This window comes from Culex pipiens, chromosome 3 (assembly GCF_016801865.2).
Source record: "Culex pipiens pallens isolate TS chromosome 3, TS_CPP_V2, whole genome shotgun sequence".
Taxonomy (NCBI): domain Eukaryota; kingdom Metazoa; phylum Arthropoda; class Insecta; order Diptera; family Culicidae; genus Culex; species Culex pipiens.
Genome location: NC_068939.1, coordinates 159,780,520 through 159,793,076, shown reverse-complemented (window position 1 = coordinate 159,793,076; position 12,557 = coordinate 159,780,520). Strand labels below are relative to the sequence as shown.

At 35.2% G+C, this 12,557-nt stretch overlaps 1 protein-coding gene across 1 annotated transcript; it reads left to right on the top strand.

Annotated features, from left to right (window-relative positions):
- The first annotated feature begins 644 nt into the window (after positions 1-644).
- LOC120414270 (dual specificity mitogen-activated protein kinase kinase 4-like) lies at positions 645-12,349 on the top strand. The gene is made up of 5 exons (XM_039575395.2): positions 645-1,106; positions 1,169-1,884; positions 1,945-2,085; positions 10,141-10,226; positions 10,293-12,349. The coding sequence occupies exons 1-5, from the start codon at positions 1,076-1,078 to the stop codon at positions 10,483-10,485; spliced, it is 1,167 nt and encodes a 388-aa protein (XP_039431329.1). The 5' UTR covers positions 645-1,075; the 3' UTR covers positions 10,486-12,349.
- The last annotated feature ends 208 nt before the right edge of the window (positions 12,350-12,557 follow it).

Below are 12,557 nucleotides of genomic sequence, written 5' to 3'. Positions count from 1 at the left end.
TTCTTGAATTTTTAAATTTTTTGAAGGTATAATTTCTTTGAATTTTATTTTTGTAGCACTATCAGTTAGATATATAAATTTTTAAAGTTCATAACATTTAAATGTTTCAAATATAGATTTTTTAAAGAATTATAATTTGCCAAAATTTTTGAATTTCTGATTATCAATGTTAAAATAGTAAATATTAAATATTATTCTCAATTTCTAATTTCAGTATATATTTTTTATGAGTTTTTGTTTTTTTAATATTGTTGGGTTTTTCTGCCATAAAATTTTATGATAATAGGTTGTTAGGTTTTTTCATTTGGTATTAATTTCGAGTAAAAAAAACAAAATCCTGCATTTAAATTTCAAGATTCTGCGTTTTGAGATTTGGATATCCAACCAAACCAACTTCTATGGCACTCAGAGGAGTGAATGTGTTTGTGAATTTTCGACTATAAACCTTTAAAAAAATAGGACAAAATGAAAATTCAATCTCATATTATTTTTATTGCAAAAAAAATCAGACTCGAGCACACCGTGCAGCATCTGCGTCTCTTTGCCATTCGACCTCGCCTTCACAGCAAGCTTCACATCAACCCATCCGCTGTCAATCGCATCTGTCAACAGCCGATCTGTCATTCGTCGCGAGCGAGAGGTGAAAAGTGCAAACGCGAATAAAAAGTAAGCTGCAAAGGAAGGAAAAAAAAGTGTTTCGTGACGATCGTGAAAAAAAACGAGAATTTGTTGTGTGTTCTGCTGAGCTGCAGTCCGATCGCGATCAAACCGTCCAGGAGGTGTCCGCGTCTCGGTTGTTGACTCGCCTGTTCCGATCGGTTCCGGGGTTGGTGCATAAACAAATCGGATTTTTAGTTGATCAAATTTGCGTCAGCTGAGAGTGAGAGCAGAAAAGGGGAAAAAGAGTTAAAGGGATCTCTGACCGCTGAGCAGCCGTCCTAGCAGGTTCCGGGGGTTGAGTGCGTGGGTGGATTGTTCCGTGTTGGGTGTAATCGATTTGGAAGAGGGGTTTGCGGGACGTCGATTTTCGTGGTTGAGTTTGGCAGTGAAAAAAGCAAATTTGTCACACGCAAACATGGCGGAAACGAACCAGAACACTAATCAGGGTGAGTTGGAGGAGGATTTTTTGGGTTGTTTGTTTTATTTTATTCGCTGAAATTGTTCGCAGAGCACGGAATGTTCCTGCCGTTGGATGCCAACTACAACAACCGGAAGCGACCGCAGAAGAAGCTGAGCTTCCAGCCGAGTCCCGTTCCGACCATCACGAGTCGAACGCCCCCGCTGTCGGACAAAACCCGGGACCGGATCAAGATGCAGGCCACCGGAAAGCTGCAGATTGCGCCGAACCAGATCTACGACTTTACCGCGGACGACCTGATAGACGAGGGCGAAATCGGGCGTGGGGCGTTCGGCGCAGTCAACCGGATGAAGTTCATCCGGACGGACACGGTGATGGCGGTAAAGCGGATCCGGTCCACGGTCGACGAGAAGGAGCAGAAGCAGCTGCTGATGGATCTGGAGGTGGTGATGAAGTCCAACGATTGCAACACCATCGTCACGTTCTACGGCGCACTGTTCAAGGAGGGCGACTGCTGGATCTGCATGGAGCTGATGGACACGTCGCTGGACAAGTTTTACAAGTTCATCTGCGAGTGCCAGCACGACCGCATCCCGGAGTCGATTCTGTGCCAGATTACGCTGGCCACGGTGCGAGCGCTGAACTATCTGAAGGAAGAGCTTAAGATTATCCATCGGGACGTGAAACCGAGCAACATTCTGCTGAAGCGAAACGGCGACATCAAGCTGTGCGACTTTGGCATCTCCGGCCAGCTGGTGGACTCGATCGCGCGGACCAAGGACGCCGGGTGTCGGCCGTACATGGCGGTAAGTTTCAAGAAAATCAGTAAAATTTCTTAAAACTACAACTCGTCTTCTTCTTTGCAGCCGGAACGGATCGACCCGCAGCGGGCAAAGGGCTACGACGTGCGCAGTGACGTCTGGTCGCTCGGCATCACGCTGATGGAGGTGGCCACCGGCAAATTTCCCTACCCCAAGTGGGGCTCCGTGTTCGAGCAGTTGTCACAGGTGGGTTGCTTGTTTTTTATAATCTGCAATCCAACTTTGATTACAAATGGAGTGAAATTGAACAAAAGTTAAAAGGATAAGCATCATGATTGATGACAATGAACTTTAGATACTTGAATAGTTAGCACGTCTCGAAATGGGAAAGGGTGTTTCATCTTCAGGCATGTTTTAACATTGAAAATCGAACCAATAATTTTCGGCATAGGACTCGTACATAAACCACGTGGATTGAACTGTTTTTTATTTATTTATTAAAAAAAAATATATATCTCTGGTACAAAATTTCGTCTCCTGAAAAATATCTCGAGCAACATTTGAAAGGGGCGGTACGAAATTGATCTTACGGCCATTAATAACACGCGTTAAAATGGGAAGAAAGGCCGTAAGAGCAGTGTGTCGAACAACGCGTGTTTGGGCATCACAGTTTATAGATTTTGATACTGCACATTAAAAACGACGTCTCTACAAAGTTGGCCAAAATTGTGATTTATTAGATTATTAATTTCAGATCGTTGCAAATGTTTCCATATGTTTCCTTCAAAATCGGCCTAAAAAATCAGGGGGCAAAACAAATATTTTTTTTCCATAAACTAAGAAATTTTAGAGAAATTGAATTCACTCAATAATGGAATTATTCTACTCTAGTAACTTACTTGAAATTGAAGGTTCCTTTCACAATTTCAATCTATTTGAGAATGCAAAGGTTATTTAAGACATTTATAATCCTATTTTTAATATTGGATGCATTTGACACAGTTTTTTATAACATTTTTTAAGAATCAAGAGATTATTATTAATTTTAGTGTATCAAACAAGAGATAAAGTTATGATTCTGTTTCATGTTGTCACATTGATTGATTATTAATATTATTATTTTTTAGGTTGATTGAGTGATTTCAAATATTTTTTTTCCAAATGTTTCTCTTGAACTTTTTTGTGAATATGGGTAAATTACTATTTAGATAAATTTTGATTTCAGTAATCTGAAAGCTTAAATATGAAATAAAATCAAATCGTTGTTAGTTTTACCTTTTGAAAACATGAAAAATATTGACACTGCAACAGAAATAATTCCAAGAAATTTTGTTTTAGGTTATTGCAAATATGTTTAAAGAATTTGTCTCTCCAAAAGTCCAAACATTTTGAATAAAATAAGTGGTAAGAAATTGAATCCAATCAAACTAAATTTTTCATTGAACAAAAAAAAAAAACAGCTAAATACTGACAACAAGACAAACATTGATCCAAAAATTCAATATAAATTTACAAAATTATAATGGGAACTTGGTAAAAAAATATTAAACGAATCCCCGTTCCCCCCCCTGACCAAAGTTGAGGGGAAGGGGGGCAAAAAATAAATAAAAAAAATTAAAAATTGAATTTAGTAATCATGTTCTAAGCGTTATTTGATTTAAAATAAAATTTTAAATGAAGTTATTTTTAACTTTTTTCCATTTTCAGTTGAAACAAAGTATCCGTTTGCCAATTTTAAAAATAAACAATGAAATTATAAGTATTGTTAAGCATTCAGTTATTTTTCAAAGACTAATTCTAGATTACTTTTTCAAAACCAACAATGCGCCATGGGTTTCCTATGTACTAGAACCTTTTGAAAAAGAAAGCAAGAATTGTTTACGTTTCTACTCTGGAGATTTTTTAAATTTGTTTTTAAGTTTCTGTTTTTTTCGAAAATTGTCAGCAGTTTTATTTTTGTTCAATTGGATTTTTCTTTTTGATTGTTGATAAATTTTTACTTTTTCAAAAAGAGTTTTGTTTAGAATCAATTTTAAGATAAGAAATGGCTATTATTTGAGTTTCTGGAAAAATCGGAAAAAGTCGGAAATTTGAAAATGGGATTTGAGTGGTCACCCTGAATTTGTTAGCGCCACAATTCACACAATATGCTTTTCGACAATGTAGATATTAAAAAAAAAACTGCATCATCCCAGTACGAGAATCGAACTCACGACCTCTGGATTGGAATTCCAGCACGCCGCTAGTCGAAACCCATCCCCTACCGGTCAGTATGTATATATATATATTAGACCTAAATAAAACTTTCAAAACCAAAATGTTTTAAAATAAAAGAAACACTAAGGAAGGAATGCAAAACTTAACATAAAAACGTTACTTAATCCACCTAGGTGAATGGGGGCTTCCTCTTCTCGGTTCATACACAAATAAATGTATTGAGAATGTACATGTATATATAGAGGCGATTCGTTGATTGAGTTCTAAAATTCAACTAAATTGGTAATATTATTGTTCACAATGATAAAGCTTAATTTTCTGGGTACAATGACCCTTTGTACGACCGCAAAGGATTTAAAATGGATTTTTAAAACAATTTAAAATAATAACTTTGCGATCCTTTTTGACTGAAAGCAGAATACTTAGTATATAGTCTAGAGACTTACTAAATCGAATGCTATTCAATCCGAGTAGAAGTAAAATACGCCCATGTTCATCGACGAAAATCCATGTAAGCAATGCACGCGAGTTTTTACACCGTGACGGCATAGGGGGATGGCGTCACTATTTTTAGACCACGTTTTCCACTTTTTCTTATCGAAACCGACTACTTTATCGACTTCATTTTGCTGGGCGAGATAGGACGCCGTCTATTTTTAGACGATGACTCAGCACTTTTGCACTTAAAAAAACCAGATGGCAGCACGATGTAACGCCACGTCCCTATGCAGTGCTCAAACGAGTCAAAATTTCCGTAAACTCTCTCCTTCTCACGCCTTGCATTCCGCTCTCACCTTCTACAGCTAAAGCGAAAATTTAAGAAAGGGTAAAAAGTGTATCGCTAACGGAGTCGATCGATGGCTCATGGATAGGTATCTAAGAACTCATTACATATTGTCATTTCCCGAAATGACTTGACTTGTCTTGGCTTGGCGAAGACGTTTTTGAGGCTATTCTGGTCCTGATTTAGGGACGACAGAATCTTAGCGTGCTGGACGCGATTCACAAAGGGAATTTTATTTCCTAAAATGACATTCGAAGCACGATGAAAAATGCTTTCGAGTGAAGTATAATAGTTCTGGGTTTTTTAGCCGGATGGGCGAACCAGCATGTGATAATGCATTGGTATCGTCAAAAATAGAAGTTTAGTGCAGATATTAGCGACTAAGCCTAATAATTCGTCGAGATATGTATCTCATTGGATTGGGTTTTGAAAAAAGCTTTACAAAAATGTGCAACATGCCGAAATTTTGGTTAATTTTGGCCACGTTTTAGTCGATTTGGAGGCGGCTGAATGCAAACAGTTTTCTTAAAGTGGCTGTAACTTTGGCTAATTTCAATGGATTTTTGTCCCGTTTCAGCCGTGGATGGAGGACATTCCAGACTACCTAGTTGTGCAAAAATGAAGCAATTTTGAAAATTTTTCATCGTTTTTTGTTTTTCCATTTTAGTTTTGCAAATCGTTTTTCGTAAATATCTTTTGACAGGAAAGGGCTACGGGGAAGATTTTCAATAGCGACTTATCGGAAGCTAAGAGGGATCGAATGCAACCGGAAGTGTCCAAATCCGTTCAGCCATTTCCGAGAAATCGAAGTGCAATTTTTTGGCCAATTTTCAAGTGATTTTATATGGCATTCCTCGGAGAGGAAGCCAAAAACGTTACTTAATCCACCTTTAGGTGGTTGGTGCCTTCCTCACATTCATAAAGTCAATAAATTCAGTGAAAATAGCAACATTCCCCCTTAACATGTTTAACAAATCAACTCATCGGCAAGGTCTGATAAAAAACCTTTTCAACGATAGTTCGCATGGAAGATTCAGACAATATTTCTATCACAACATCTGAAATCCGGCCTCCAAAAAGTGTATAAATAACACTTAAGTGCTAATAACTTTTGATAAGGTTGTCAGATCTTCGATGTTTTGGGCTCATTGGAAAGGTCTTTTTAAATGTATAACATGATAGGTTTTCCTGCAAAAACCACCCTTTTTACAATATTACGGACATACGACAAAATAGTTTTTTTAGGCCGGGGCCGGTTTTTCGAAAAAATGCCAAACTTTGAAGGTCTGTACCGAGCTCCAGGGTGCTCCAAATTTCAATGATATATATACCAAAAGATGCGCAAGGATCTGGCCTACACGCCAGTGATGTTTTTGGTAAACGCTTCAGTGGCCAAAATGCCTCAAAAATTGACATTTATGAAAAAATCTTTTTTTACGGGTTAAATCCCATTTAAAATTGAAGGGCGGAGCGCCAGCTCCTGTTACGTCCAATCAAGCTCATATTTGGGATTTGGGCTTAGTATGCCCACCGGAACAAACCCCTGAATGCCCGCCAAAAAGTCATTTTTGTTACACTCTAATATGTATACGTGAAGGTGGGTCTACGAGATCATATTAATATGTTCATTTTTCGAGTGATTTTATAGCCTTTCCTCAGTAAGGTGAGGAAAGCAAAAATATTTGCAACGGCCTTATTAAAAAAAATAATGATTCAAAATTCGAAAGACAAGAAATCTAAAAATTTCAGAATGACCTACCAAACCAAAAATACAAATATTTAAAAAGAAAATAAAATGGGAAAATAAAACAAAAACAGAAAAAAATCAGAAATTAAAAAAATATAACACAAAAATAAAAAATAAAAATAAGTTCGAAACTTTTAAGTCAGAAACTCAAAAGTTCAAATAATTTTTAATTCAAAAATTTAAGAGTTCTAAAATTAAAAAAAAGTACTCATCAAAATCTCGCCCAGAATTTCAGAATTTCTGAATTTTAAAATTTTAGAATTTCAGAATTTCTGAATTTCGGGATTTCAGAATGTTTGAATATCAGATTTTCAGAATTTAAGAATTTCAGAATTTCGGAATTTCAGATTTTCAGATTTTAGATTTTCGGAATTTCAGAATTTCAGATTTTTATATTTTTATATTTTCAGAATTTCAGAATATCGGAATTTCAGATTTTCAGAATTTTAGAATTTCAGAATTTAAGAATTTCGGAATTTCATTTTCAGATTTTCAGAATTTCCTTGAGAATTTCAGAATTTTGGGATTTCAGAATTTTGGAATTTCAGATTTTCAGAATTTCAGATTTTCATATTTTCAGAATTTCAGAATTTCGGGATTTCAGAATTTCGGAATTTCTCGATTAAGTTTTCAAAAGGTCCTATCTGCATAGGAAACCCATGAGGGATAGGTTGTTTTGAAAATTTAATCTAGATTTCAGATTTTCAGATTTTTAGAATTTCGGAATTTCGGAATTTCAGAATTTCAGAATTTCAGAATTTCAGAATTTCAGAATTTCAGAATTTCAGAATTTTAGAATTTCGGAATTTCAGAATTTCAGAATTTCGGAATTTTAGAATTTTAGAATTTCAGAATTTCAGAATTTCAGAATTTCAGAATTTCAGAATTTCAGAATTTCAGAATTTCAGAATTTCAGAATTCCAGAATTTCGGAATTTCAAAATTTTAGAATTTCGGAATTTCAGAATTTCAGAATTTCAGAATTTCGGAATTTTAGAATTTTAGAATTTTAGAATTTCCGAATTTTGGAATTTTAGAAATTTGGAATTTCAGAATTTCAGAATTTCGGAATTTTAGAATTTTAGAATTTCAGAATTTCAGAATTTCAGAATTTTCGGAATTTCGGAATTTCAGATTTTCAGAATTTCAGAATTTCGGAATTTCGGAATTTCAGATTTTCAGAATTTCAGGATTTCAGGATTTCAGAATTTCAGAATTTCAGAATTACGGAATTTCAGAATTTCAGAATTTCAGAATATCGGAATTTCAGAATTTCAAAATTTCAGAATTTCAGAATTTCGGAATTTCGGAATTTTGGAATTTCATAATTTCAGAATTTAAAAATTTCAGAATTTCAGAATTTCGGAATTTCGGAATTTCAAAATTTCAGAATTTCAGAATTTTGGAATTTCAGATAATCAGTATTTCAAAATTTCATAATTTCAGAATTCCAGAATTTTAAATTTTCGTATTTCCAGAATTTTAGAATTTCGGAATTTCAGATTTGTTTTTTGTATTTGAGCAGTTCTCTACGGAATCGGTCTTTTTTCTTCAATTTTAATATTTGTATTTTTTAATCCGACTGAAACTTTTTTGGTGCCTTCGGTATGCCCAAAGAAGCCATTTTGCATCATTAGTTTGTCCATATAATTTTCCATACAAATTTGGCAGCTGTCCATACAAAAATGATATGTGAAAATTCAAAAATCTGTATCTTTTGAAGGAATTTTTTGATCGATTTGGTGTCTTCGGCAAAGTTGTAGGTATGGATATGGACTACACTGAAAAAAATTGATACACGGTAAAAAAAAATTTGGTGATTTTTAATTTAACTTTTTGTCACTAAAACTTGATTTGCAAAAAAACACCATTTTTAATTTTTTTAATTTTTTGATATGTTTTAGAGGACATAAAATGCCAACTTTTCAGAAATTTCCAGAATGGGCAAAAAATCTTTGACCGAGTTATGATTTTTTGAATCAATACAGATTTTTAAAAAAAATCGAAATATTGGTCGCAAAAATTTTTCAACTTCATTTTTCGATGTAAAATCGAATTTGCAATCAAAAAGTACTTTAGTGAAATTTTGATAAAGTGTACCGTTTTTAAGTTATAGCCATTTTTAAGTAACTTTTTTGAAAATAGTCGCAGTTTTTCATTTTTTAAAAATAGTGCCCATGTTTGCCCACTTTTGGAAAAAATATTTTTGGAAAGTTGAGAAAATTCTCTATATTTTGCTTTTTCGGACTTTGTTGATACGACCCTTAGTTGCTGAGATATTGCCATGCAAATGTTAAAAAACAGGAAAATTGATGTTTTCTAAGTCTCACCCAAACAACCCACCATTTTCTAATGTCGATATCTCAGCAACTATAGGTCCGATTTACAATGTTGAAACATGAAACATTCGTGAAATTTTCCGATCTTTTCGAAAAAAATACTTTCAAAAATTTTAAATCAAGACTAACATTTCAAATGGGCGTAATATTGAATGTTTGGCCTGTTTGAAATGTTAGTCTTGATTTTGAATTTTTGAAAATATTTTTTTCGAAAAGATCGGAAAATTTCACAAATGTTTCATATATTAACATTGTGAATCGGACCTATAGTTGCTGAGATATCGACATTAGAAAATAGTGGGTTGTTTGGGTGAGACTTAGAAAACATCAATTTTCATGTTTTTTAACCTTTGCATGGCAATATCTCAGCAACTAAGGGTCGTATCAACAAAGTCCGAAGAAGCAAAATATAGAGAATTTTCTCAGCTTTTCAAAAATATTTTTTTCAATAGTGAGCAAACATGGGCACTATTTTTAAAAAATGAAAAACTGCGACTATTTTCAAAAAAGTTACCTAAAAAAGGTTATAACTTGAAAATGGTGCACTTTTTCAAAAATTCACTAAAGTACTTTTTGATTGCAAATTCGATTTTACATCGGAAAATGAAGTTGAAAAATTTTTGCGACCAATATTTCGATTTTTTGAAAAAATCTGTATTGATTCAAAAAATCATAACTCGGTCAAAGATTTTTTGCCCATTCTGGAAATTTCTGAAAAGTTGGCATTTTATGTCCTCTAAAACATATCAAAAAATGAAAAAAAATAAAAATAGTGTTTTTTTGCAAATCAAGTTTTAGTGACAAAAAGTTAAATTAAAAATCACCAAATTGTTTTTTATCGTGTATCAATTTTTTTCAGTGTAGTCCATATTCATACCTACAACTTTGCCGAAGACACCAAATCGATCAAAAAATTCCTTCAAAAGATACAGATTTTTGAATTTTCACATATCATTTTTGTATGGACAGCTGCCAAATTTGTATGGAAAATTATATGGACAAACTAATGATGCAAAATGGCTTCTTTGGGCATACCGAAGGCACCAAAAAAGTTTCAGCCGGATTAAAAAATACAAAAAAAATCGAATGACCGAAATCTCAGAGAATTGCTCATTTACGAAAAGAATGCGCAACCTTCTTGACAGCGTATTCCTTCCGAGCTCCGTACTTAGCTTTAAATGATAATTTTTAATTTTTCTTCTTCTCAATTTTCAGGTCGTCGAAGGTGACCCCCCGCGGCTGTCCCCGTCCTACAACGGCATGGAGTTCTCCACCGATTTCGTCAATTTTGTCAACACTTGGTAATTTTTCATCCTTTCGATCGCCCAAGAAACTTTCATTAACACTGCCCGCCTCTCTTTTTTCAGCCTGATCAAGGACGAAAAGGACCGGCCCAAGTACGGCAAGCTGCTGCAGCACCCGTTCGTGCAGCGGGCCGAAAAGAGCCACACGGACGTGTCGGCGTACGTCGGCGAGGTGCTGGAATCGATGGCCAACAACGGCATCACGCCGTTCACCACGAACCTGCCGGCCGAGCGCTGGAACGAGAGCTTCAACTAATTTCCGGGTGGTTTTTTTTGTGGCTGGTTTGTGGGAGCGGGGGTTTTCGGATTGGGTTTTTTTGGTGGTCCGTTGCGGCAACGGAATTGCGTGAGTGGGTGCGAGATTGCGAGAATGAATGTCCCCCTTTTTCGCCTCCCCCCGCGTTTTGTTTGTGATGTTACTGCAAGATAATTGTTGAAAAATGGTCGTCGAAAGAGAAAGAGAGAGAGAGAGAGAGATTGTGGAAGCATGTTTGTAAGATCGTGACGCAGACAATAAATTGTCTCCCAAGATTAGAACTTTTCGTTGCAAATGTGTATGCGTGTGTGTTTGTGTACATTTTCCATAAAACGTTCCAAACAGGTGTGAACGAGTGCTTGTGCTTGTGCGTGTGTGAGATTGCGCGCAAATGATTGTGATTGACCTGTAGAGATTCGATAACTTTTAAATAAAATATTATATAAACTAATTACTATTGATAAACAAGGAAAGGGATGTGAGAAGTAGAACACAGAAACTCACACACACACAGAAAGAGAAAACAGAGTTAGAAGATAAAAATAGTCGAGCTAGAGTGGCACAGAAAGAAAGATAGAAAGTGGAGAGAAAACTAATTGTTGTTAGTTGTTGAATAAATCAATTGATTTTGAACGCTAAGAAATAGACGCTTTTTAGAGATGAACCGTTCAGATTAATACGCTATAAAAAAATGCGGTAACAGTTACATTAAAGTACAGCAAAAAACGTTCGAGAAGAGCTCGCCCCTTCTCGCAGTAATCAAACCAATAATTCTAGATTTTTAACTACACCTTCGGGCACACAATTCCTAATCTCTCAGTCCATTTTCGCATCTCCAGTAAAAGAAAGAAAAAAACAGCAAAAAGTAATAGAATACGCAGTGCAAAATTTAAATCTTTTCAGTTGCTTCAGTTTGGTAAAACGAACTTCTTCCCCGAGTGGCTTTCAAACGTACGCTAATCCAAGCCGCTTAAAATACACACTTTCCTCTTGCCTTAACTCGCCGTATCGCTGAATATAACTTTTTATACTTACGCAAATAGGGGGGAAAAGGAAGTGAGTAGAACACACAATTCACACCAAAACACAACATTTTCACAATTACACCAACACAAATCGATAGAGAGAGAGAGAGAGAAAGGAAATATTTTGCAAACAAAACAAACAATTAAAACGCGCGCTTTTTTCAGTTCAAATTAGTGTTAATGTATCTGCTTTGAAAAGAATTAAAAACGAAAAATCTACCCTCAATGAGCTTATCTTCTAGTACCAACTCTCAGACAAAAATAAAACACCTTCACTAAGTTGCACACACAAATACACCACTTAAAAACACAAACACACTAACTACTTCTAGAGATCCGGAACCGATTGAGCGGAACTTAAAAAAAAGTAATCATTATACAAAAGTTTTAAACTAAACTAAAGAAAGAGAGAGAAAGAGAAAAAGCAGCCGAGAAGAAAGCCGCAGAACGCCATACATAATAGAAGAAAGCATTTTTTAAACCTTGTTTTTCCCTAGGAAACAAAAAACTTTCATGGAAACACACGGACAGCAACTCTACTGTTACGCTATAGGAAAACAAATAAATACACACACACACACACACTGAATAGTTTGCACGACACACAGAGAAATGATACACACTTAAAAAAAATGTGAGGAAAAGTAATCAACAAAAACACTTGAAACCATCCTGTTAGTTTAGGACATGAAAAATAAACACAAGTACACAAACACACAGGAGAAGTAAAACGAGGAGAAACTGTGTGGAGTCCGCGGGTGGTAGGCGAAAGCGTGCGCGCGCGCGCGCGCTTGCAAGATGAGTAAGATTAAACCATAATGCAATATTAGAGAATTTGAGAGAAGTTGTTTTTTTTTGTGCTTGTAAAAATCTGAAATATCACAGCCTTATTGAAATATTTTTTGAAATAAATAAAAATCATAAAATTATTTAGCCATAGTCTAATACCTCCTTTAGTAAATGAATTGTTCTAGATTTGATTCCGGTCATTTCCACTCGTCTGAGTGTGGTTCCTCAGATAAAAAAAATATATTCGCTCTCGATTGC